The following is a 27933-nucleotide window of genomic DNA, read 5'->3' on the forward strand; positions in this document are numbered from 1 at the left end:
TTTTAAGGCTGTGGAAGAATATGGCGTGGAAACATGAACAGAAAACACAATCAGTGAGCAAGAAGCGGACTCTAGGGATAGTGATAATTATGTTGACAAATGTTTTCAAGGCAGAAAAACTTGTACAAAATTGTCAAGTGTGTTCACCATAAAATGTTGACTTTCAATGACAAAACACTGTCAGTCACTTACCAGGCATGGAAGGTGCCACAGAGAACACTAATGGACTGCTGGAATGCTTTTTTCAACAATGAGTTCTCTAGCATTGCTGTATACAGTAATAAGAAGATATTTGAAGAGCAGAGACATTATTCCCGAGAAGGGAATGCTCATCGGACAAATCCAGTTGAAGTAAAAACTCTGTTAGGAATACCTGTATTTATGTGCTACAAGAAAAGACAACCATACACATACTAAAGATAATGGGCCTCCAGTAATACGAGAGAATTGAATTATCTCATCTGATAATGACTGAAAGACAATTTAGGTTCGTCTTATAATATTTGAGATTCAACAGGGATGCGTGCTGGTAAACAGCCTCGGGCCATTTGCAGTTAGCAATGAACCAACATCCATTGTGAAATGTCTCACTTCTTTGATCTCAGGAACTGGGTGTATTGTATAACTGTTGTTGCTTCTGTAGAATTATTAGGTCTAAAATTTTGCTTTTGCTGTTTTGGAATAGATGGCAGCAGAGTACCTGGTAGACTGCTGGCTGCTGTGGCTGACGGTATGCAAGCTGCGCCTGTGGCTGGGGCTGGGGCTGGGGCTGGTATGCCAGCTGTGGTTGAGGCCGCAGTTGTGGCTGTGGCTGATAGGCCAGTTGTGGTTGTGGCTGCTGCTGGTATGCCAGCTGAGGCTGTGGTCGAGCCTGCAACTGCTGAGGTGGTGCAGCAGCACCAGGTGATGGCTCGCCTTCCAGCACCTGTGTACATAATTGTCTCTCAATAACAAGTAATAATGCAACAGTAACATTGAAGATGCTATTAAATCATATTTGTAGCCTGACTTGTCTGAAATAACAGACATCATTTTGATCCTGCAGCCTCTATGAATCAAGACACAAAGGAATTTAAAAGACATTAATTGTTGGTGGTCACTGATATATATCAATGGGACAAGTTGAAAATTTGTGCAGAATCAGGATCGAACATGTGTCCAGATGGTGTAGTGGTCAGCACATCTGCCTAGTAAGCAGGAGACCCAGGTTCAAACCCCGATCCAGCACAAATTTTCAATTTGACCCATTGATATAAATCAATGGCTACTGGCAGCTAATGTATTTAATTCCATTATATCTAGTTTACAGTACTATTCATCACTGTAATATAATATAACCATGGAATTACCTGTCAGGCTGAAAGGAAAAATGTAGTTATCATATTCTATTATTACATGATTAGAAATTTGTACAGAGTGCCATTGAAGTAGAATGTAATGATAAAGAAGCGATATAAATTAGTTACATTTGGCACATACTGAAGATAAATGATCAGCCAATAAAAACAAAAATAATTTTCAATTAGTTTTCACTAATCTAATCTAGGTTAGAGAAGTAGGGCAAAAATAAAGGATGTGACAAATAAAGATATGGATCAATTACCCTCCTTTTCAGTAACAATTCATTTAGTAGGTATGCATACAAAATTATGATGAAGGGACCTAAACAAAAAGTAAATAGTGAAATTTATTAATAGGAATGAGGAGAAATAAAATTATCATCCATTTATGTAGGTATCTTTGAATTAACATTGATGAAAAGCAGAACTTTCGTGCATACTGTCTGCCAGACAGGCGTTAAAATCATAAACAAAACAGTAACAACTGGTCAGAGTTTTCAGCTGCCATTAAGTACAATAAAAATGTTTCGCAGCACAATCTTAATCGCTGCTGAGGGTTACAGGTTGAGTGTTTGGTGCATAAATCCAGAAAGGTAAGGACAGCACAGGCTCTACAGCAAGCACAGAGAAGTGTACTCCTGCACTTGACAAGCACGTATAGAACAAAACCAACTGAGGTGCTGCTGGTGATACTAGGATTCCTACCTATGGAGCTAGTTGTATGAAAGAGAGGTGCACAATACTAGCTCTGAAAGGATGAATAGAGCCAAATTTAATAAAGAAATAAAGGAATGCATTGATAGAGAATAGCAAGAAATCTGGGACAGGGCAGAAACAGGGTGGAGAACTTACCAGTTAATTCCTAACATAAAGGAAAGATCCAGAACAACATACTTCCTTCTGATCGAAGGAGCTGTTGGGACATGGCCCATATCCCACCCACTTATTAAAAACATGGCAACACACCACAAACACTTTTAAATATGGAGCAATTGGCATCCTTAACCCAATCGTCTGGCAGTGAGCCGTTAACAATATTTTACGGATCAGGACAGCAACTTTTCTGGTAGTACAGTGGCCTATAACATAATAAGGAATGAGTAACTGTGGCACGCCCACCTAATTAGCTGTGTGGTCTAATGCACTGCTTTCCTGGCGGGAAGGCGTTCCGGTCCCTGGCATGAATTCGCCCGTCAGATTAGTGTCAAAGTTCGGTGTGCCGGCCAGTCTTTGGATGGTTTTTAAGGCGTTTTTCCATCTGCCTCAGCGAGTGAGGGCTGGTTCCCCGTATTCTGCCTCAGTTACACTATGTCGGCAATTGCTGCACAAACACTTTCTCCATGTATGCATACACCATAATTACTCTATCACCCAAACATTGGGGTTACACTTGTCTGGTGTGAGATGTTCCCGGGGGTTCCACCGGGGGCCGAACTGCATAATAACCATGGGTTTGGTGTGGGGTGGAGGTGGGGTGAGTGGACTGCTGTAGCCTGCTGTTTCGTTGTGAAGCACTGAGGGCTATGGCACGGACAAAGCCTCTCCACCGTTTCTAGGTCCCCAGTTCCATACAATACAACTGTGGCACAGATTGAACTCTCTAGAATATCGGGTTATGAACTGCGAGCATACATGGTTGAGAGACAAGCAAGAAGAGGCCATACACCATGACAGTAAGATGTGCCATGGCAGAACATCCTTCTACAATGACCTTCCGGAAGCAGTGAGGAGATGAGTCTGAGGAGGACGAGGAAGGATATCCTGAGATCCTGACAGCCATCACCCAATCTCTGAACTTTGGGTGGAAAAGAAACACAGCCCCTGAATCCTGAGTTGTGCCTCAGCATGCTGGGGCCTAGGTGTACAGACAAATGAGGTATCTAGCTGTGGTCTGATACCAAGCATAGTAGTGTAATGTACTTCTGCGTAATTTAGTGTTGTATAGTGGTGTAGATTGGGATTATAAATTGAAAAATTTGTGATCCAGCAGTACAGCATAGTGTAGTAGAACAATAGCATGTGCTTTCTGGATTCCAGATGAACATGTATATATGTGCACCATATTGCCAAACAATAGGATGAAGAAGTAGTTTTTTCTTTCCTTTAAAAATTATTACAATTTGTTTTATTTGTGTAGAACACCCTTCCCGCCCCCATCACCACCACCACCCCTAAATTCCACACTGCTTAGTTATATCAACACATTTGAAATTATGTTAAAATACACTCTAAGACAAAAAAATGACGCACCATGAAGAAATTGTCCTAAAGGAACAGAAATCGTTTGATGTAATGTTCATGTATCGACAAACAAATGATTACAATTTCAGAAAGATTGGATGATCTATTCAAGAGAAAGAGCTTCACAAATTGAGCAAGTCAGTAATGCATTGGCCCACCTCTGGCCCTTATGCAAGCAGTTATTCAGCTTAGCATTGATTGGTAGAGTTGTTGATGTCCTTCTTAGAGATACTGTGCCAAATTCTGCACAATTGACACATTAGATCGGCAAAATCCCGAGCTGGTTGGAGGGCCCTGCCGATAATGCTCCAAACGTTCTCAATTGGGAAGATATTCGGCGACCTTGCTGGCCAAGACAGGGTTTGGCAAACACGAAAGAAACAGTAGAACCTCTCGCTGTGTGCAGACAGGCATTATCTTACTGAAATGTAAGCCCAAGAAGTCTTGCCATGAAGGACAACAAAACAGGACGTAGAATATTGTCGACATACTGCTGTGCTGTAAGGTTGCTGTGAATTAACAGCCAAAGGGGTCCTGCTATGAAAAAAAGTGGTATGCTAGACCATCAATCTCGGTTGTCAGGCTGTAAGGCAGGTGACTTTCAGATTGGTATCCCATCACTGTCTGGAGTGTCTCCAGACATGTCTTCGCTAGTCATTGGAGCTCAGATTGAAGTGGGACTCGTCACGAAAGACAATTATACACCAGTCAATGAGATGCCAGGCCAAAGACGTGTATGGAGATGCCCCACACAGTGGCAGGATACGAACCTAGCTGTCGCCCGCCATATGGCCCCACAACCGGGAGTGATGGTTTAGCATGCCATTTCTTTTCATGGATGACACCTTTGGCTGTCATCCATTAGAGAACAGCAGTTCGTTGACGATCGTCTATTCCCCGTGTTGCTGTCCTTCATGGCAACCCATCCTGGGCTTACATTTCAGCATGATAATGTCCACACACACATGGCGAGAGTTTTTACAGCTTGTCATCGTGCATGCCAAACTCTACCCTGGATAGCAAGGTCGCAGGAGTCGCCAACTGAAAACGTTTGGAGCATGAAGGGCAGGACCCTCCATCCAGCTCGAGATTTTGATGGTCTAACGTACAAATTGGACAGAATTTGGCACGACATCCCTCAGGAGGACATCCGACGACTCTAGCAATCGATACCAAGCCGAATAACTGCTTGCTTGGGAGATGTGGACCAGTGCGTTATTGACTTGCTCAGCTTGTGAAGTTCGTGCTCACGAATAAATTATCCGGTTTGTCTGAAACTGTAATCGTTTGTTTGTAGATATACGTCACATCTACCGATTTCCGTCCCATTCGGATAATTCCTCCATAGCGCCTCGTTTTTTTGTTTTAGAGTGTATTATGTGCTACATTCGTGCAAATTCGTGTGCAGTATTTGATGTGTTCTTGTGTGTAATGACTGACTAAAAGAAAATAACAGATAAATAAATAAACCCATTATCGATCACAGCTCACGGCTACCGCATTCTACGAGAGAACTCGGACGATGCAGCTACCTTGAAGCCGTCCTTGCCGGCTGTGTAACGCACACTGATGGTCCGGCCGTTAGGGTCGACGTAAGAGTAGGCCCCACGGCGGCTGCCGTCGGGCGCAATGCTCTCGCCCTGCTGCAGGCCGTTCTCTGCGCGGAACGCAAAGTTGAAGGCGCCGTCCGTGGTGAGTGCCTGGCGGTGCAGCAGGATGGCGGGTGGCGGTGGCGCGCGCGCTGCGTCCTGGCCGGGGGCAGGACCGGCGCCAGGGTTGCTGCCGGGGCCGTGCTGGGCGCGCGCCGCCCCCGACAGGAGCAGCAGTGACAGCAACAGCGGGGCGGCCTGCGGGAGGAAGGACGAACACAGACTCAGCGCGAGCTCCCTGTGATAGCAGGCACCACCGCCTCGCGTGGTCCTTATTAACATTTGATTTGCCTCTAGACCAATTCTTCTCCTGCCGTGCACATTCTTCACCAGTGGCGACAGCTCTTAAGAGCATGTGAACACCCTAACTTTTGACACCTTGCGGATTTATTGGTTATTTTTCTTTGAATGCTGTGAAACATAACGTAGATGCGGTAATCTGAAATACACGGCACAAATCTACCGCGCTATGCTACATTGCTACTCCTTTAGACTCCGTGAAACTTGGCATCAGGATCGCGAGCACATCTTCAGTTGTGCACGTTCTAAGGATCTTTAGCGCATGCGCAACTGGCGTGACGTAATTGCCTTACGGGCTAAATACATACGGATTTGATAAACAACGTGTGCAGTGCACAACTAGCCCTTACCTGTCTACTACAAGTTTATATCAATGCTATGAGGTGGAGCGCACTGCAGCAGATTTTTATCACCGTTCACTTGGCGTAAATTACGCTGGACGGGAGAACACTCCTCAGACATACCAATTCACTCACTATATAACAAAATTAGATCGGACATCAGTATACTTCAATTAAATCATGAACATCTAATGTGTACTACAGTATTTTGTATTGTACGTATTTTTGAAAGTTTTGAATCTTAAATTTAAAAAATCAATTTGTTTGGTATGTAACAATATTATACTAACAGCTGTTAGATTGGTATTGTTTTATTAGGCAACGAGTTTCGACGTTCCAGTCACGTCGAAACTGGTTGCGTAATAAGATAATATCAGTATAACGGCTGTTGGTGTAATATTGTTACATTCCATTGACCAGCCGTTGTCCCACACTCCTGAACCTTGATGAGTTACATTTACTTTTTCTGGTAGGTTTGTGTTTTTTATTAAAACTGCCATTTTAGGTTTACAGTATATTACCCTCCAGCCGTCGGTGACATGGAATGAGCGTTCGCGATTGCTGTTTCTCGGACAATGTCGCTGGGCACGCCATTATAGCGTCTGGCTTAATTTCTGCTCTTTTTGCACGTCGGATGTCGCGGTATTCCCGTCGAATACTTTTCTGTTGGTTTGGAATATCGTAGGACGTTAGTTTACCGGCAAATCTGTTTCTGTCGCTCCGAAATGTACAGCGTTCGAAATGGCTCTGAGCACTATGCGACTTAACTTGTGAGGTCATCAGTCGCCTAGAACTTAGAACTAATTAAACCTAACTAACCTAAGGACATCACACACATCCATGCCCGAGGCAGGATTCGAACCTGCGACCGTAGCGGTCGCTCGGTTCCAGACTGTAGCGCCTAGAACCGCACGCCCACTCCGGCCGGCGAAATGTACAACGTACTGTACTTCATTGTTTATAGCATAGCACAGAAATAAACACGCAACTGGAAGAAAAATGCACTCGAATGCAGGTGGCAGTGCAACTCTGTTTAGACTGGTGAGTCAATGGGTGAGGAAGCAGTTCAGGGCCAGACTTTCACCTCTTCCCGGTAACCGAAGCCCAGCTCACTCTCGCCTCAAATTGTTTCCACGAGTGCTGTTTGTTTGTTTTTTTTCTTTCTTTCTTTTTCTTCTTATATTTTTTGAGTTGATTCGGATAACCTAGGTTTCGGTCGACCCGGGTTCGGTTAACTGGGGTGTTACTGTAATTTCACCAAGCTCTGACCGAGGCGCTGTAGAGCAGACTATTCGCCGTGTCACTCAAGAATGTCATCTGAGAACTTTCCCTGGCGATCCAACAGATCACCTGGTGATGACGGAGGGATCAATATATTATATGCGTGGCCTAGATGCTACTTCGTAGTTTGAGACAAGTGCAGTATTATTTGTATGTGATGTAAGCATACTCTAAACAAATAAATAAATACACCACAAGAAGATTATAACACTGTTCCACTGGCTGTGACGAATGGACAGTTGATAACAGTTGAAATCCGGACAGAGATCTCGAGTTGCCATCTGTCGTTTACCATTGACACCATACCACAGTCAACAAAGATTTGCAACTGCGATGTGTGTGGCGTTCTGTGGTGTTTAGCGATGAGTCTATGACGCCAGCGTGTCTATAGACAAACTGTTGAAAGGGTCACAGGAGCAACGATTCTCGAGACCCGTACCTCTCCAGCTCCTGGAACCATGGTGTGGGCAGGTATTGAGTGCGACAGCAGACCAGTTTAGTAATTTCTGAAATCAGACTGAATGTTCCCCAGTATGTGACAAGAATGGTAAACTGTTGTCACGCCTTCACTACCGTGGCAGCCGGCCGGAGTGGCCGAGCGGTTCTAGGCGCTACAGTCTGGAACTGCGCGACCGCTACGGTCGCAGGTTCGAATCCTGCCTCGGGCATGGATGTGTGTGATGTCCTTAGGTTAGTTAGGTTTAAGTAGTTCTAAGTTCTAGGGGACTGATGACCTCAGCAGTTAATTCCCCACCACTAGGAACAGGGGCGCCGACTTATAAAAAATATTGGGGGGAGGGGGGGGCGGCATACTGGTGGTCTTGCCCCCGCATCAAATGGAATATTTCAGAAGTGTAATGCAAGGCCCCACTCTGAAATTCACTGCACAGGCTGCTTGAGGAATGTATGCATTCTTGACTGATCTCCTCAGTCCCCCTTTTTGTCACTCATAGAAGTTGTCTGGGATGCAATGGGAAGACGTATACTTTCCTACCACCCACAAGTTAACAATCTTCATGAACTGACACAATATGTGTTTCAGGCATGGCAATAAATTCCTCAAGATTACATTCGGAGGTTATTTTTTTGCGTGCCACAACACGTACAACCTTGTATCTCCTTGGGACACACCTCATGCTAATGTTAACGAGAGACACCAGTTTCGAGTGAAATGAAAGTTTAATCATTTAACACCATTTACAAGACGATACTGTAACCTTTCGAGGTTTCAAGAAAGCTTACGACTGCATAGACAGGCAAACACTTCTCAGTACACTAGAAGAATTGGGCACTGACAACAAAACTTTGACAATAACTAAAGAAACAATTGATAGGAACAGGGGCGCCGACTTATAAAAAATATTGGGGGGGGGGCGGCATACTGGGGGTCTTGCCCCCGCAAATGTTCTAAATTTTAGATGAAAAATAGTGAGATTTAAAGTTGTTTCAAGCATTTTAGAGTCATATGATCAACATTAGAACCCCGAAAACTGGACTCTCGATAACTCGACACTCTAGGAAGCTCGAGAAGCCTGACACATTTTTTGTCTTTGAAAAAAGAAGGAAAACATAAACAGGCACGGTATTTTCGTAAAAAAAATTTAATTTACGGTAATAATCATGCTTATAGACTATGGCAGATCAGCAAATATATAGCTCTGAAAAGACTGAAATTCACTACTTCACACACCATTTCTCCAATTGCAGGCTCTTGTGTAATGTACTCTCTTACATCACTCATATTTTTTAAGACCAGTTGCTTTTTATTAGCGATATCGGCTAACATATTCAAGTGTACTCGCAATCTCTCAACGTCTAGGTCATTTTTGAAAAACTCAGTTGATTTTTTTCAAATTTGTTTCACCTCTGTTTACTAAAAGCAAGCACTCTCGTTCAACTGCAATGACCTGTGTGAGTCCAGTTGAAGCAAACCGCTCAGTAATGCAAGATCGCGCCGTTTCACAAACTTCAATGTAAATAGCTTTGTAATATTTTCTGGGGATTTGAAAGTGTGCGGTGAGCTGGCTTCGTTGTTTTCATACTTCTTTGGTATACTTCGATTCTGAAGAAGCGAAGGATCTTCAACTTGTGAAGGTTTTTCTTTTAAACACAATTCCCAAAAGTGTTCAGAACTATCACACCTTCCATTCAATGTACAAATCAAACCCTCCTATATTTTTTCCAGATCAGCAACACTTAGATGAGGACACTGTATTTTTTTTTTCATTAACATCCTGTACTGGGTTGATAGCTTGGCAATAAAGACGTAAAAAGAAATAAGTCTTGAATTTTTACATTGATTCAAGATAGCCTGCACATTTGTAACCTGCCTCTGTTTTGTCCTCTGCAGAAAATGTTTAAAAAAAAACACTAGAAGGTCTTCAAAGTTATTCACTCAAGATACTAGAAGCTCGCATAGTCTATCGAGTCGGACAAAGGGGTAGTAGACCAGCTTGGTCGTTGGCGCTCTCACAGCGTAAGCGTCTGAAAAGTTTTGTTGGATTCCCTTACGGGTTTATTAAGTCCTTGGCTAAAGCCATAATAGCACTCATAGACGTAAGATGGCGGAAACTGTCTACAACTGCCAAGTTAAAACTGTGAGCAGTGCAGTACACGTAACATGCTTTTGATTGTATATCCAAAACTAACTTTTTTAGTCCTTTGAACTTAACTCTCATTCGAGACACCATCATAGCACTGTCCTCTTAAGTTATCCATTGACAAATCAAGACGAGCAAAAACGTCTTTTAAAATACTAAACAGATTTGGTGATTCAGTGTTGCAGGTCTCGTATAAGGCAATAAAGTCTTCATTGATGATTAAGGAATCATCGACAGTACGAATACAAATTGACACTTGTTTGTGAATCGAAGAATCACTTGTTTCGTCCAGCATAATAGAAAAATGTTCAGACTTCTTGACTGAAGTCAATACCTTTCTCAACACAGACTTTCCTAGTAGATCAATGATCTTGTTTTGAATATCGTGGGACGTCCACATATAGCCCGAACGCCCTAACCAATCTTTAAACTCAGGTATGTCATTGATTCAGAGTTCCACGATTGAAAAAAAAATGTTTACATCTTCGTGCCCTCTAATTGCTAGTCCTTGTCGGCATAGAAATTGCACGGTAGTAAAAATAGTCTCAAGAGCTAAACGGCCTTTCTTCATATCACTATCTAACTGTTCATTCAATTGGGAGGCCACACTTTAGTTAATGATAGAATTTAGTTTCAGAACACCTTCTTTATGCGCAAACGGAATTTTTCCAAAGCCTTTTCCCAATGGAAATAAATGCATCCTTTTTATAAAAAAGAAAGAAAGAAAATTGTAATAGATTTGTAGCATCTGCCTCTTTTCAGGTTTTGCAAAAAACTTTTTGGGTAAGATGCTTCATATTCTAGCCATGGGTATTTGATCAACCAAGACTTCTGAAATGATCTTCCCTTACCGGATTGTCCAGGTTTTGACTGTGAACGGTTCTCGCTTGAAGACGACGAAGCAATTGACGACACAATAATTGTTGGTGGTTGATCTGCAGTATCATCAACTTCCAAGCGCGCCTTTTTGGTAACAAATTTATCCAGTGCAAACTTAATTCACAATACACCAAGAGACTAAAGTAAACGAATAAAATATAGTCATATAAAATAGTCCACTAGACACTAAAGTCGGAACACTAAACACGTCTGCAGCATGCACTGAACAAAACTATCCACACTGAATGACTGCGACAGCAGGGTGAGCTTTATATAGCCACGGCGTCGTAAGGTCTCAAAGTGTCAAGGCGACGCGAGGCGGAGGGTTCCATGCGGTTTTGCTCCAGTCATTTTGATGTCGCCGCGGCCGCAGTGCTGGCTCGCCGGCGCCAAACTTTACCCGAAGATTCGCGCACGGGGACAAATTCTAAGCGTGCCCGCAGCACCGTAACACTATCATGATTCACACCACTCGTTTTCAGTTAACCTGCTTACTAATGTAATAATTATTTGTTTTAACTCATTACTGAATGTATTTTAAAAGGTGACTATCGTCAAACAAGGAAAATAAAAAATTCCAACATAATTTTGTGATTTTACAAAGAATAATATAACTAATAATTTTCTTAAATTATTGGGGGGACTCCCCCCCCCCCAAAAAAAAAGAGTTTTTGAGAGGGCTTGGGCCCCCTCAGGCTCCACGGAGTCGGCACCTGTGGACAGGAACAAAGTTCAAAATAAAATTCGACAGAGAAATTTCAGAACCATTTGGAATAAAAACTGTTCTAATGCAAGGTGATGGCCTCTCCCCAATTGTTCATCAACTGCGCTTTGAAAAAGGTAATAAGAGAATAGAATCTTTCAAGAAAAATGAACCCAAGAAATCAGATCCGAATATAAAAACTCGAACAGCAAACTCAGCTATCTATCCTTTTCGGAAGATTTAGGAATATTTCCCGAAAACATCAATACAGCAGCTGAGCGAACCAACCTGTCGAAAGAGACTGCGGAGAAAGGCACGATTACAAATTTCTTTCAAGAAGACAGAATTAGTAACAAACATTAAAATCCACCATAATTCCTGAACATAAAAAATTACCTTTCTCGTCAAATAGTTATGAGTACTTCACCGTTGAAATAATTTTTATTAAAACACATTTATCTATTTACGTTCTTGTTTATGCATGATGTAGGCTTTTTGACTCTAAAAAGTAAATGTGTTTATACTTCCAGATGTTTCATCTGTCTTGTAAGAGAACCGTAGTAGGAAAAAATATCAGGACCTTGTGTCACGATAAAAAGCAAACAACACAATAGAGATTAAGAAGACACAAAATCCATTTCTATAATACAAGTGAGCTTATTCAGAGTAGGTTAACTTCCGATCTTAGAAGACGCGTGATTGGTTGCTCATTTACACGCGTCCAAAAAAGGTGGATGCACTTTGAGTAGTCGATTTTAACGAGATAGTCGCTCATGTAAAACGGGCTTCGAAGGAGACGTCGGAAAAAGCCACGATTATAGACAGAATTCTCAAGCACAAGACACAGTAGAATCAACACTGTGAATAAATTTAAGTGCTCAGGAGAAATATACAGCCAAACGGTGTAGCTAAGATGCAAACAAAAATTAGAGCCCAGAAGATGGAAATGGCTTACCATTTAACGAAGAACGTTTGCAATAGAAAATCACTCTCAATGAAAAGAAAACTCTAGTACTACAACAAAAAATATCATAAAACCGAAGTGCCTCTATGCAGCGAAATTTTGGCTCTCAACAAGAAGGGTGAAACTGAAAAGTTCGAGCAAAAGGCAAGGAAGGAACTACGGAAAATACTCGGTTCAAGATAAGTTGGAAGTACATGGACGACAAGAAGTAATGAAGAAATCTACACCCAAAATGGAAAACAGTCTGATGCTCTCAGGAAAAGGAGAATTTCATTTTATGGTCACATGGTTCGTATGAACCCGGAAAGACTGACTAAAAAAATATTTGGCCATTGCGAATAAAATCCCAAAACACAAATCAGTCGGCTCAGGGGAGTGAAAACGGGCTTAGCAGAAATCAACATTATGGAAGCTGAAATTGTAGACTAGGCGATTTTTCGAAACAAGATTCGAAAGGTCGGGGGTTTTCGGGAAAAGCTCAGGAAGCACGTCCCTATATGGAGAGACGAAAAAAGAAAAGAACAGAGTGTAAGATTGAGGAAATAAAGGGAAGATCTAAGATCAGGAATGAGAGCAATATCATGAGAAGTTATTTCAGTTATTCCATAGATGACCGAAATCGAAAAATAAGTGATGACAATTCCACAAATTTTGATAAATATCGCACTGATGCTTCATGGTCTAACACCATTTCCGTCAGTCTAGGAATCAGCTCTGAAAAGTAGCCAGCCTGAAATGATAGTAATCATCAAGATTCGATGAACTTCATTTTTTGAATATCTTCGCAGTCAAAATTGGTATATATTTTAAGTGTAGCATAGGTTAAAGACTGAAGTGACATATTTGTTGCAGTGAATAAGAAATTTACATTCGATAATGTAGAATATGCACCTGAATCGAACACTATTTGTGCTAAGTTCACTATTATTTCAGCTTCCTTGTTGTTATAAAAGCTGAAGCTTCCCGCCCCTCCTCCCCTCTCCCTCCCATCAACCAAAATTCAGTGGAATGGGGAAATTAGTGTGTAAAATGTGATAGGCGAGACAAAAAATGCCTTCAAACCTTCCCTGACAGCATTCTCCGAAAGTTTTTTGAAGCTAGTATTCCAGAAGGCTAAGAATGATAAAGATATGTTGTTGACTGGTTGAGTACCCGGTGTTGCGCGTTTATATATTCATTTCAATTCTATTAGTCCGTCACTTCCTTCTCCCTCTCTCTGTCCGTCTCATCTGTCCCCCTCTCTGTCCACCTTCTCCTCGCCCCTATCTCTGTTCAACTTCTCCTATGTTTTTTCTGACCACTTCTCCCTCAACGTCTCTCTGTTCGTCTCGTCCCCATCCCCTCTCCCTCTATGTGTCCATATCCTCCTTCCCCGCCGGCCGGAGTGGCCGAGCGGTTCTAGGCGCTTCAGTCTGGAACCGCGCGACCGCTACGGTCGCAGTTTCGAATCCTGCCTTGGGCAGCAGTTAAGTCCCATAGTGCTCAGAGCCATTTGAACCTCCTTCCCTTCTCCATTCCCTCCTCCCCCTTCTGTGTCCGCATTATCACGCTCACGATGGTTACTGGCTCTTACCCCCACAGTATTTCTTTCCAGATAATAAGTAATATGTGTACAAGTTTGGTTGAAATTGGTCCATGGGTTTAGCAGAAGTTTTTCTACCCCTGGCTTTGCCCACACAGGCACGTGTCACATAGATTTAACATATCTGTACACATATTTCATGTGTATCTCTGACGAATGTTGCCTCGCAGTTTCGTTTTCACGCAGTTCAGTGTTTATGACGTCACATTTCCTGAACTATGATGTAAGTTGAGGTGCATCAGGTGTTATTCGTATGTGAACATTGTCTGCAAAATGTATGGCGAATAGAGATGGTAGTAGGCTACGGAAGTAATAAATTAAAACGTCCTGCCTGATGCGACAGTTTTACTGCATGAACAGCGAAAATTACTAAGCGATAAAGTTTTGTCGTTTCATCATTTGTGGGGGTCTTCAGTGAGAAAAAGTTTCGTAAGTATTTGAAATCATCTATAAAGCTTGTTGCAAAAAAGGTTGGTGGTTCTAACCCGCCACAACGATTCTTTCCGGATGGTAATATGTGTACCAAGTTTTGCTGAAATCGGTCCACGGGTTTCGGAGGGTGATGTGGAACGTACATACATTTTTATGAATGTTGCCTGAAGTTGCGCACAAATTACTCTCGAAAACCCCATCAAAATTCGCCTAGTGGTTTTGGAGATCAGCGTGTTCAAAACAGGCAGCACGAGCGTTTTACAAACGTATTCTCAGTATAGAGGGTGGCTACGGAAACTTCAGATGTCTATAATGATCATGCTGCAAAAACGCAAACGTATTTCATCTTGTCTGCTAGACGTGCTACATTTTCATATCTGTTGTATTATCTGTAACATACTTAGTACATTTTGTGGTTTTGGCCCTCTGTTGATATCGGCTCCTGTAATTTATTCATGGCAAAGACTATGTCCGCTGTGGCCGTACTGCGCACAGAGTGGTGTCACATTTATCTCTCATCAGCACCACGTCCCGCTCCCGTATACAGAAAGTGTTGGACATTGGACAGAAATATATTCACCGCTCCACTGCCTCTGTACAGTTTTGGTTATCAAATACGAATACTGTCGTCAACAAGATATGTGGCTCCATTTCGGTGAAATGTATTGTGGAAATTGGCAAATAAGTTACACATTATGAGATGACTCCCAAAGACACGAGACGTGCCATGTTCCCCTCGGCATCATGAACAGCTCTTTAAATGGCGCAAACTCAAAACAGATTATTTCCTTCCAATGGTCCCGACATCGATGTGTGAGACTTTTCTATTGTAAAATCAGAAACAGGAATCATGCATTTTCTCTTAATTTCAAGTGTGCCTTTCTGATATCATACAGTATGTACTAGGAGAGCTGTATGAACACCTGCTTGCACGGGGACTGTACGACCTCACTGATTTGTTTCATATTGACAGGGTGTATGGGGCACGGCTACGACCTCAACATATATAAACCGAAGGACGCAACTCTCGAGCGTTTTAGAGAAGAAAGAGTTAAAAAATTTTGAGGCGTGCTTATATACTTCGTTTCGTCACAAACATTCAAGCAGTGCGTAATCGGGCGAGCAAGTGCGTAGCCTTGTAGTGCGAGGTCTGTAGATTGAACCTCGCTGCTGGTACTTTTTTCACTTCCATCTAATTCTAACAACAGATTTATTTTGACTGTGCAAATTACCAATAGTTAATGATTTATTTGTTATGTACATAATATTTATCCTAAAAGAAAGAGAAAAAACTTTCTTTGTAAGGCGAATGGAAACAAAAAAAGGATACAGGAGGCTTTCAGTCCAATCAGTATAGTCATTTCATTTATATTATTGTACCTACATTTGTGACAAGCATAATATGAAACCTATGGAGCACTACACAAATCGGGATGATACTGATCGGAGAAACGTCGAAAACAGTCATTATTGTGACATACATCACGTCTGATGAAGGCCGAATTTTTGCATGTGCATGATTTTTCAACGTATCTTTTGCAAAGCAAAGTGAGTTTGCAGTTATAAACGGTTCGCGGTCTTCACTCAGTGTAGTAGCGTACCACACATGTCGATGCATATCACCCAATACTGGTAAAGACGACTGGTGGTAAACGGCTGATTGAATTTTTATGCAATCTTCTCTAGAAGCTGTCTCCCTACTCTGTTCGGTAATGGACGGGCAGTTTCGTTATCGTTTTGTAAGCTTCGTCGCCTGCATGTAAAAACAAACTTCGCAAGGCTGCACCAGAAGAGTACATTTCGTAGGGACTACTTTAATACTGTACGTTGGCGCAATAAAAGTGGGAATGAAGAAAAAACTACCGATAGCCAGATTCGATCCAGCAACATCGCACGTGTGTGACTAGCCGTTACTCGCTCAGCTGTGGACTCCTCGAATCCTAGCGACCATAGAAATTATGTAAGCAGGTCTAGAAGTTTCAAACTTGATTTTCTCGAAAGTGGTTTAGAGTTGCGTCGTCCTGTTTAAATATGTTGAATTTCTATTCGCGCTCTACAAACCCTGACAGTGTGAATCAGATCTGTGAGGGAAAGTTCGTGCGGTACCCTTGTTAGTGTTCGTGCTGTCTTTCCTTTCTGTAACTGCTGTAGTCGCAGTATACATCTTTGTCGTAAACTGCGTCTATCTTAACACTATTCCTTGGACTCCAGAGGGCAAAGTTGAGTTAAAATAACGTTTAACAGTATTTAGAAACGTGACGTTGGCAACATGAAGTTGTCGGACAGCACGCTGCATCAGAGAGACGGTCCTAGTTTACAGTTGACTACGAAGTTTCCATGTGAGAAGGAGAGTAAAGAGCGCAACAGTGGAGCTGCACTCTCCACATTGATCAGTTGATTTTCGTAATTTTACGCCGGTTGTAAGAGGCGACAAACTACGGTCGTTGTTGGCAGCAGCTGCTGTCGGCACGCGCAGCTGACGTTCTGCCAGGTGGTAAGCGCCGAATAACGTATCCTGCCCAATAACGCCTTTCACCGGCGTCTGATTTCTACCACATGTTAGTGACGAGAAACGGTCTCCTTCCATGTTCTGGAATTTCGGAGATTTATCGTAGTATGTTTATCATGTTTGCCTCATGTCTCTGGGAACGTCGCTCGTGAAAGATTTAATACCATTATCGTCTTATATCAACGAATACTCAGAAATTGACTCAAACATACTATGTTCATTAGGACGACACAGAAATTATTTGACGATGTAAAGCGAGAAATCAAGAGCTGTGAGAAACCTCTGCAGCCACACATCGTATGTTGCACTAGCCTTCTTACACTTACAATCTTTCTCACGTATCATCCTCCTTAATAAATCACTCCTTTCAGGGTTCTGTATGTCAGTCAGTGAAAAGGAACCCTTGTAGGATCAATTTATTATCCGTCTGTCTGTCTATCAGTACGACTGTTGAAAAACTCTTTTCCTTAGAAAGGGGGAAACGTACAAAATTGAAATGTATATTACATACTAAAGTCTGCGGTCCTTTGGCGATGTAAAAAACTGGAGCTTGTAAGTCTGTGAAATCAAAAGATACGGCCATTTACGTCATATATTTTGATACCCGCAAACTCACTCATTAAAATCTATAAGGAGCTTCCCGTTGACCTAGAATCATGACATTCGCCTATAATGAAGATTAACAGTACTAGTAAAGGGAAAAAACCCGATAAGTGTTAATTTGTAATTATATCACACGAAAAAAAGATTTTTGTTTTGTCATTTGTTATCCGACTTCAGACTTGAAAGTAAAACATTCTCGAAAGTCTTGGAATTCTCAGGACCAATATCTTGCCAGTATCAATGTCGATAACAAGCAAAAATCGTCGTAATTCTCGTTTCCTGAGATGTATGAACTGTCTATATACATAATTAAGTTTGTACAGAACCCTCAGACTGTCAATACTACTCGCACTGACCTTTTTTTAATGAGAAAGTTCATCTCCGAAAATAACACTCATGTGTGCTTGGCGTGCAGCGCCGGTGACCTGTGATGGGAATGATTCACGTTTCCGACTAACGGTAGGAGCTGTCCAAATGGAGAGGCCTGTTGGGATGCAGGAATGTAGCTGGCTTAACATGTCGTCCTCTAGACTGCTGAATAACGAACTAGTACTTAGGATGTGTTGGACAGCTTTTATGGGAATTTGAGAAGACTCAATATGGACATGCGTTTGCGCGGACCATTATTCTCTCCCATGTAAATGGTCTGATTGACTGCTTCTTCAGATTTCCTGTCTTTTATTTAGTTGAGAGAACATCGATAATGGTGTGCACATCTAGAAGGTGAAAGACAGGTGGAAGACATGTTTGCTGGTTCTATAGACATAAGACTTTGTAAATTATAGGAATTATTTGTAATCTGATACATCACCGAAACGGGTATTCGTGAGTGGAAATATGAGTTTCCTCTATTTTATCGAGTTTTCACATAAAGGTCTTCACAGACAGAATAAGTTTCTAGATACTCAGTGGTTTACAGCATGCTTCATCTCGTTAAAGTTTCGTGTTTCTAGAGAAATAATTTCCAGTCTATATCTTCGGAATTATGTTGCATGAGCAATACTGCTATGCAAGCGACATTGCTATGTGCTTCATGACGAGAAGTATCGTGTACATGGTATAATATTCTGGCAAACCATGTGAAAATAAATGTGTTCTTGGAATCACAGAGTCTGGAGATTGGTGTAGAAAAAAAGCAAGCAAGCAGCTCGGGAACAGAAACGGTGACGCCTTTGTGCCGAGGGGAACCAGCCCAGTCTTTGTACAACAGTCTTCACGGTATATGTACAAGTGTCTCTCGAGAATGACATGATATTCTGGCAGACCATGTGAAATTATATATGTTCTTGTAATCCCAGAGTATAGAGATTGGTGTAGATAACAAGCAAGCAAGCAGGTAGGGACCAGAAACGGTGATGCCTTTGTGCCAAGGGGAAATGGGCCCATCTTTGTAAAACAGTTTGGAGAGCGACTTCGGTCCGCCGAGGATGCTCTGGTCAAGCCTCAGAAGCAGATGACTTGTGACCATCGGATGCGGGAAAATATCTAGTGTTGCAAGGAGTATATACAGTGCTGTCTGTCTTTGCAGTATATATATGAGTGTCCATTGGTCGATAGCTGTATGCATGATGCAAAAGGGGCGATTTTTTATGGCGCAGGATACATATTGTATGTTTACTACATCGACACAGTACACGGAGATATATTGCTGGGTTGGAGATCGGTTTCACGCTCTAGTATCTAACCTTCCATTCTGACTGACAGAGCAGCGTAATTGAGCAAGTGTCTTTTTGTATTAGACGATCTGTATGCCACTTTCGTAGGGTTTAACTGTCAGTGCAATGTGACCATCTGTACAAAATAGTTTTGCAGCTGAAAGCCTCATCTGCAGAAAAAAAGGTGGAGAGTGTTTCCACACCGGCAGCAGCAGCAGGTTGGCAGGTAAATTCAGTAAGAGCCAATCAGAATGTTCCATTCATTCACAAGACATTGTTCGTGCTGGGACACAGGAGCCTGTACACAGCAATGAGAATGTTTGCCGTTTTCGAGATGTTTGTTGAAAGCAGGACTTAACGACTTCCAGAAAGGCTAACACGTGGCGGATGAAGTGCCATGTTAGCACCATCAGAAAGAATGCATTCGGTCGTTATTCTGAGCTATTTTCTTAAACAGCTCCTATTTGGGCAAGAATTTCCCTGCGGAAAAGCTGAGACATCACAAAAGCAACCGCTAACTATTTCTGGGCATTTTACAATTTCTGAGAGGTCGAGTTGGCTCTTATTTACATAGCCACATGACGTCAGTGTAACACTGAGAACCTTTTAGATGCGCCTGTGATGGTGAGTCACTACACTAACATTTCACAACGATGCGTCAGCCACGCTGGGCATGTAAACATGCATGCACGGCTAGACAGCTCGCATGTCCCATTAGCATATCTAGGAACAATGCGGGCTGAGCTATTCTGGCAAACATTGACACAGATTCCTATAGCGCTAGACCTGCAGCTCTGTGCCATTGCGCCAGCAACAGTGCCTAGGTGAGCACGTATTTCGACAGGTATTTCCAGGTGTCATCTATCAAAGGGATACCGTCTCCTCATTCTTGTGGGATGCAGACTGACACCTGCATGTGGTTACACAGCTAACAGCTGCATCACCACTTCGAGGCGGCCACTGGTGCATCCCGACTCCTGGGAGCGTGTGCGGTAGCATCCTGTGTCGTCCAGTGCACAGGGTACGGTGGGTGGTGCATGCTTCACGATTGAAAGATTTTTAGCTGTGTGTAATTACGTGTGATGTGTGTTCCATGATGGTATCCTTGCACAATGGGAATAAAAAAGAAATGCAATCAATGTAATTACATCTCACAAGATCTGCGTCTTTCCAAACAGCAGAGGATTATGAGCAAACTTTTTTCTTATAAAAAAAAAAACAATATACCCTTGAATTACCCTTCGTGAGATCCTTCCTCTCCACCGAAGAGCCGCCAGTTTCCAGGTAGAGGAAGGGAAGGGGAGAGGGGAGGGAGAGAGGGGAGGGGGTGAGGAGGGGATGAGGTGATCGATTTCCTGAAACTATATTCCATACACTGCCTCGAATCCGCTCAATTGTTTAAATAAACAATATTTGACACATTGTCCAGATTGCTTAAACAATATTCCATACACAGCAATTGATTTCCGGACAAATTCATTAACTAAATAAACAAACTTTCAACTGAGTCTTTTCCGCACCAATTTCTGGGAGGGAGGATCGCAGGGGAGGGGGTTTACCAGAGGGGGAGAGGTTAATTAATTGATCAATTTAATTAAGTAGTCAATCAAATTGATAAGAGTGAGAGGGGCTAATCCAATAACTCAGATCTGCAAGTGTACCTGCAGCAGTGAGGGGGGGAGGTTTCCTGACATGTGGGGGAGAGGGGATGTGGGCAGGTGAACAATAGGTTAAGGACCTGTCAAGCAAAGGAGAACAATAGGTTAATGACCTGTCAATCAAAGGAGAACAATAGGTTAAGTATCTGTGAATCAAAGCAGAACAATAGGTTTGCCTCCGAGTGCATACCTGCCCCTGATATAGGCAACCTGCACTAACTAAATGCGCCTCAACCTGCATTAACTAAATGCGCCGATGGCGTCTGTGGTCCACTACTGGGGCTAACTTCATTGTGTATACCAGTTAACTGAAAGGAAAAGAAAGGTATCATCTCTTAGCAGAAATAATATCCTTGCCACCTTTCTAATATGAGGAAGAGAATTCGAGTAGTTTGTCTGGAGCGAATAATTAGTTAATCTGTTACTTGCTAGTGTGTGGTCGTCATGTAGACAACTCTGCAGATTCTAAGAACGGGACTAACTTCATTGTGAACACTGGAAGCAAGGATGTATACTATGTTTATCTTAAGAATCACTTTATGTGGTCTTGATGGCATATGTACCTGGTTGAGGTTTAGGTTCCAAGTGTGACTACAAAATTTAGTTTTTATGGACTGTACCTAAGGTCGAATATATACAAAAAGTACCGTTGGAAGAAACATAGGGACATGCCAAGGTCCTGCAGTTTGGTGTTCAAAAATGGTTCAAATGGCTCTGAGCACTATGCGACTTAACTTCTGAGGTCATCAGTCGCCTAGAACTCAGAACTAATTAAACCTAACTAACCTAAGGACATCACACACATCCATGCCCGAGGCAGGATTCGAACCTGCGACCGTAGCGGTCGCTCGGCTTCAGACTGTAGTGCCTAGAACTGGACGGCCACTCGGCCGGCACAGTTTGGTGTTGATTTACCTTCAGACTCGTATTACACTGAGGTCACAAAAGACATCGAATACCTCCTACTGTCGTGTCGGACCTCCTTTTCCTCAGCATAGTGCAGCAGCTCAATGTGGCGTGGACTCAGTTAGTCGTTGGTAGTCCCCTGCAGAAATATTGAGCAATGATAATTGCGAAAATGTCGTCAGTGCAGGATTTTGTGAATGAACTGACCTCTCGATTATGTCCAATGACTGTTCATTGGATTCATGTCGGCCGATCTGGGTGGCCAAATCATTCGTCCACTGTCCAGAATGTTCTTCAAACCACTCGAGAACAATTGTGGCCTGATGACATTGTGCATTGGCCTCCATAATAATAATTCCATCGTTGGTTGGTAACGTGAAGTCCATGAAGGCTGCAAATGCTCACCAAGAAACCGAAAATAAGCTATTCCAGTCAACAATCGGTTCAGTTGGACCAGACGACCCAGTTCATTCCACGTGAACACAGCCCACACCATTATGGAGCCACCACCACCAGTCTGTACAGTGCCTTGTTGACAACTTGGGTTCATGGCTTCGTGGGATGTGCACCACACCGTAACCCTACCATCAGCTCTTACCAACTGAAATTTGGACTCATCTGACCAGGCCACGGTTTTCCAGTCATCTAGGGTCCAATTGATATGGTCACGACTCTAGGAGAGTCGCTGCAAGCGATATTCCGCTGTGAGCAAAGGCACTCGTGTCAGTCGTCTACTGCCATAGCCCGTTAACGCCAAATTTCGCCGCACTGACCTAACGGATACGTTCGTCGTACGTCCCACATTGCTTTCTGCGCTTGTTTCACGCGGTGTTGCTTGTCTGTTAGGGAAATTTGTGTTTTAACCCTGTGGTGCATGAATTTCACTGCAGTGGACAACTTGTAATGGTCGATTCTCTGGCGTTTTCAATCAGTCATGAGGCTGAAAACGCATGCAGCACACAACACCAGTAGGGAGTGCCTATTGCAGTGAACTGTGTGCATTTGCAGTCTCAGGACTGATTGAAAATGCCAAAGAAACGACCATTAACAGCTGTCCACTGTAGTGGACGCTATGCGCCACAGGGCTAAGCATAAAAAGCGCATGTACAGTAAACGTGCTAGTCGCCTAAATAGTTAATTTCGCATAAGGTCTACGTACGTCACGTCTACGATTGTTTTTAGTGTACTCAGTCTGATAATAGTGTGGTACCGGGTATTAAATTTTAGTAGCGGTTCCTTATTGCCTGCAGCTATATCTCGCCGGAACGAGCCTTGCAGCCTACTTGAACACCACTCGAGGCAGGCCATGTCGCGGATCTCGATACCGCCAGAGGCGTGGGTGGAAATATTGATGGTAATCAGCTGTTCCGTGACAGCGCCCGCCGCCCGCCACCTTGCAGCTGCTGGCTGCGGCCTTTCACTTTCTGACCGAACGGGGCGCCGCAGTGATTTGACACATTTAGAAGACTTCTGGTTTCTTCTGCAGGTTCGTTGCGACTCTCCGAGCGATGTGGTGCGTTGTCTAATACAATCGGTCCCTGTTCGATACAAGCAGGGATCGAATTCCCTTCTATAAGTGGCAGTCAGATGGAAACGAGACAGCTAAGAAAAAGCAAGTAAATTGTTTATTACACTACTGGCCATTAATATTGCTACACCACGAATATGACGTGCCACAGACGCGAAATTTAACCGACAGGAAGAAGATGCTGTGATATGCAAATGATTAGGTTTTCACTGCATTCACACAAGGTTGGCGCCGGTGGCGACACCTACAACGTGTTGACATGAGGAAAGTTTCCAACCGATTTCTCATACACAAACAGCAGTTGACCGGCGTTGCCTAGTAAACGTTGTTATGTTCCCTCGTGTAAGGAGGAGAAATACGTACCATCACGTTTCCGACTTTGATAAAGGTCGGATTGTAGCCTATCGCGATTGCGGTTTATCGTATCGTGACATTAGTGCTCGCATTGGTCGAGATCCAATGACTGTTAGCAGAATGTGGAATCGGTGGGATTAGGAGGGTAATACGGAACGCCGTGCTGGGTCCCAACTGCCTCGTATCACTATCAGTCGAGATGACAGGCATCTTATCCGCATGGCTGTAACGGATCGTGCAACCACGTCTCGATCCCTGAGTCAACAGATGGAGACGTTTGCAAGACAACAACCATCTGCACGAACAGTTCGACGAAGTTTGCAGCAGCATGGACTATTGGCTCGGAGACCATGGCTGCGGTTACCCTTGACGCTGCATCACAGACAGGAGCGCCTGCAATGGTGTACTCAACGACGAACCTGGGTGCACGAATGGCAAAACGTCATTTTTTCGGATGCATCCAGGTTCTGTTTACAGCATCATGATGGTCGCATCCGTGTTTGGCGACATCGCGGTGAACGCACATTGGAAGCGTGTATTCGTCATCGCCATACTGGCGTATCACCCGGCGTGATGGTATGGGGTGCCATTAGTTACACGTCTCGGTCACCTCTTGTTCGTATTGACGGCACTTTGAACAGTGGACGTTACATTTCAGATGTGCTACGACCCGTCGCTCTACCCTTCATTCCTGTGAAACCCTACATTTAGCAGGATAATGCACGACCGCATGTTGCAGGTCCTGTACGGGCCTTTCTGGACACAGAAAATGTTCGACTGCTGCCCTGGCCAGCACATTCTCCAGATCTCTCACCAATTGAAAACGTCTGGTCAATGGTGGCCGAGCAAGTGGCTCGTCACAATACGCCGATCACTACTCTTGATGAACTGTGGTATCGTGTTGAAACTGCATGGGCAGCTGTAGCTGTACACGCCATCAAAGCTCTGGTTGATTCAATGCCCAGGCGTATCAAGGCCGTTATTACGGCCAGAGGTGGTTGTTCTGGGTACTGATTTCTCGGGATCTATGCACCCAAATTTCGTGAAATTGTAATCACATGTAAGTTCTAGTATAATATATACGTCCAATGGATACCCGTTTACCATCTGCATTTCTTCTTGGTGTAGCAATTTTAATGGCCAGTAGTGTAGTTTCAAAAGTAATCGCCATAACATACATTAATCCAACTCTGAGAGAACATGGTCAATGCCTTAATGGAAAAATCTTAGCTGTTGCCCTCGAATCCATGATTGTACAACCGTGCACCTCTTCGTCCAAAGAAAATCGACGGCCACGAATATCTTTCTTCAGGGCTCCAAAACTATGGAAATCAAATGGGGAGGAGGGGGGGGGGAGGGGGGGAGATCGGTACTGTATCAGGATGTGTAAGGGCTTCCCAGCGGAACTTCTGCAGCGCAGCCGAAACGGCATTGGCAGTATGTGGCCTCATTCACATTCTCCATACATTCTCGACACGCGATTTCATATTTTTAGAGCTCTGAAGAAAGACATTCGTGGCGTCGATTTGCTTTGGACGAAAAGGTGCAAGCCTGATTACAATCATGGTCGCATAGGCAACCGGAGACATTTTTCCATGAAGGCAGCGAGCAACTTGTATCACAGTAGGAAGAATGTATAAACAGTTATGGGGATTAGTTTTGAAACAATAAACAGTTTACTTACCTTTTTTCTCCGTCTATTTCGTTTTGATTTTTTCTGCTCCTTATATATGCACACTGCCATCCGAGTCCATTCAAAAGATATTCCTCTTTGTAAGCTCTCAGAAAACATTCGTAGGTCAGTTCTGCAGAGTAAAACTTGTAAATTTTCCAAGCAGGAAAGTGCCGCACCTGAATATCTGAGGTTCATTATCCAAATTTTTCTTTTCTGCTAGAACATTATTGAAAGTGAAATGTATAAAACAGTAAACACCTTTCTAAGTGGTGGTTACATAGGTGTTTTTCAAGAACAAAGTCATGAAGTCTCAGTGTACGAAAGTTGCTCTGTCCAGAATATCGACCACAATAGTGCATTTTTGGAATGATGGTGCCAAAATTTCTAACGTTTCAACAGCAAACTACAAGAAATAAATAAGAGAAATGACACAGCATTTGTTTCTGACAGGCGTTTTCTGCATCAGAATATTCAGACGATAATTGAAATATGGACGATATTGTTCCAGAACACGTTCCCGTGGGACGTAACACATTGGCAGCAAATGAAGTACTGACAGTGACAGTGACAGTGAACATTACTCTGATATCCTAGACAAAACATCCAATTCCTCCATAATGTCGTGTTGGTGATTTTATTAAAAAAAATGGTTCAAATGGCTCTGAGCACTATGGGACTTAATTTCTGAGGTCATCAGTCCCCTAGAACTTAGAACTACTTAAACCTAACTAACCTAAGGACATCACACACATCCATGCCCGAGGCAGGATTCGAACCTGCGACCGTAGTGGTCGCGCGAATCCAGACTGTAGCGCCTAGAACCGCTCGGCCACCACAGCCGGCGGTGATTTCATTCTGAAAAGTTTCCATCATATCTTGACTTCTGGGAATTATAAATCTTCTAGTTCATTGAGTATCCGATGATACTGCCATGTTAGAAAGAAAGAATATACCTAGTGTTTTGTTACAGTTCCCAAAAGTTGTCCAGTAACAAAGTTCGCAAATGATTTTATCGATTTGTCCATCATAAGTTTACTTACAAATGTGAAATTTTGCCTCGTACAAATGCTGAGTGAAACATATTGCAAAATACAGTGTACAGAAGAAATAACTGTCACATTTCGATGGGCAGTTCTCTGATTCTAGAGGAAGGAAAAAGGAGAAAGTTGTTTTTTGGAATGGAGGTGTGAGAAATTCGTCTAAGGTAACGACGGTTCTCTAAGTTAAGTCATTAGAGTTTAGCGCTATAAGCCTATGACAATCGGGAAGTGGCATACCCAGAAAGAAGACTATACATGGTCAAGTTGTTTATTCCACCATATGGAAAGACTTTTCGTAAAATATGCTTAGAAAATCGGCACAGGGTGTACCGTATTGTAAAGAGCTACAAAAACATGAGAACTGCAAAAGAAATGAAATTTTAACACAACCTACGAAGTAATGGAGAGGCTGGCGTAGATTTGGTAACCAATTTTGGGTTTCATCGGATCGGTCAAAGCGGCCTTGATGTAAGAACCTAAATTGGAACGTTCCGTCCAGAATTGCAGAAGTTGTCTCAGGATGCCGAAAGTCCACGATCTGTTTCTCAGTAAATTATGTATCGTTGGAGTTCAGAAGAGGGCAAAATAAAATACTTCCAGAAATGCAGCTGAGTTATAGGGCGTGTCGAAGAAATGCCTTTGGGAAAGTACGTCATAATTGGTAAGCGTTAGCTTAGTGCCAGTGTCTTTCTTCAACAATATGGCAATACTGCACCACATCGCTCAGTAGTACTGCTTCGGTCCTCACATCACTAGACGTCGGGCAGAACGAGTTTACCGTCTAGGAAATTCAGACAGATCAAGTGCCTCGCTTTCACAGAATAAATTAAGGAGCGTCGCGAAACCGGGAAAAGCTGTATCGTAGGTAAGAAGGAGGCTGCAGTAATTTGCATCTATATACGTACTACACAAGGTACCACCATCTGCATGGCAGAGAGTACCTTGTACCACTACTAGTCTTTCCCTTTCATATTCCTCTCGCAAATGGAGCGAAGGAAAAACGACAGTCTATGTGCATCCGTACAACACCTAATTTCTCTCATCTTGTCTTCGCGGGCCTTACGCGAAATGTACGCCGGTGGCAGTAAAATCGTTCTGCGGTCAATCGCAAATGACGATTCTCTAAACTTTCTCAAGAAAGTCGTCTTCGCACCAGGGATTTCAATTTGAGTTGATGGAGCATTTCCGTAATGCTCGCATGTTGATCGAACCTACCGGTGACAAATCTAGCAGCTTGCCTCTGAATTTCTTCAATGTCTTTCTTTGTCCACCTAGGGGGGATGGGGGGGGGGGGGAGTGATATACACTCGAGCAGTACAGCAGTACTCATTAAGGGGCTCCAGAAAGGCTCAAAATCATGAAAAGTTCAATTTTTACTTTTTTGCATTTTCTGAATCTGCAGACTATTAACTTTGAATAGATATATAATTTATTCAATTCCAAAGACTACAACTATTTTTAAATTTTTTTTGAAATGTGCTCTACATGGGCGTGACCCACTGTGGCGCTGTTAAACTGCTGTCAAATGGTGTTATTATTAACGTCCGTGTTCATCAGGTACATTTTAGTGATGTGAGATAAAGTATGTGTTGTGGTTAACCTGTGATGGTTCAATATATATCGCTGGTGTGATTGTCGATTGTTTCATGTTTATTTACTCTGTTGTTATCTTGAAAATATTCGTAATTAATTC

The 27933-nt window shown here is 42.9% G+C and overlaps 1 protein-coding gene across 1 annotated transcript in view; it reads right to left on the bottom strand.

Annotated features, from left to right (window-relative positions):
• LOC126201157 (tyrosine-protein phosphatase non-receptor type 23-like) overlaps positions 1 to 27933 on the bottom strand; it is an 85916-nt gene that overhangs the window by 9486 nt on the left and 48497 nt on the right. The window contains exons 2-3 of the mRNA XM_049936765.1: positions 5114 to 5428; positions 701 to 925 (exon numbers count right to left, since the gene is read on the bottom strand). Coding sequence (XP_049792722.1) covers positions 701 to 925; positions 5114 to 5428 — 540 coding nt within the window. The remainder of the gene's footprint in view (positions 1 to 700; positions 926 to 5113; positions 5429 to 27933) is intronic.

Source organism: Schistocerca nitens, chromosome 1, assembly GCF_023898315.1.
Source record: "Schistocerca nitens isolate TAMUIC-IGC-003100 chromosome 1, iqSchNite1.1, whole genome shotgun sequence".
NCBI classification, from domain to species: Eukaryota; Metazoa; Arthropoda; class Insecta; order Orthoptera; family Acrididae; genus Schistocerca; species Schistocerca nitens.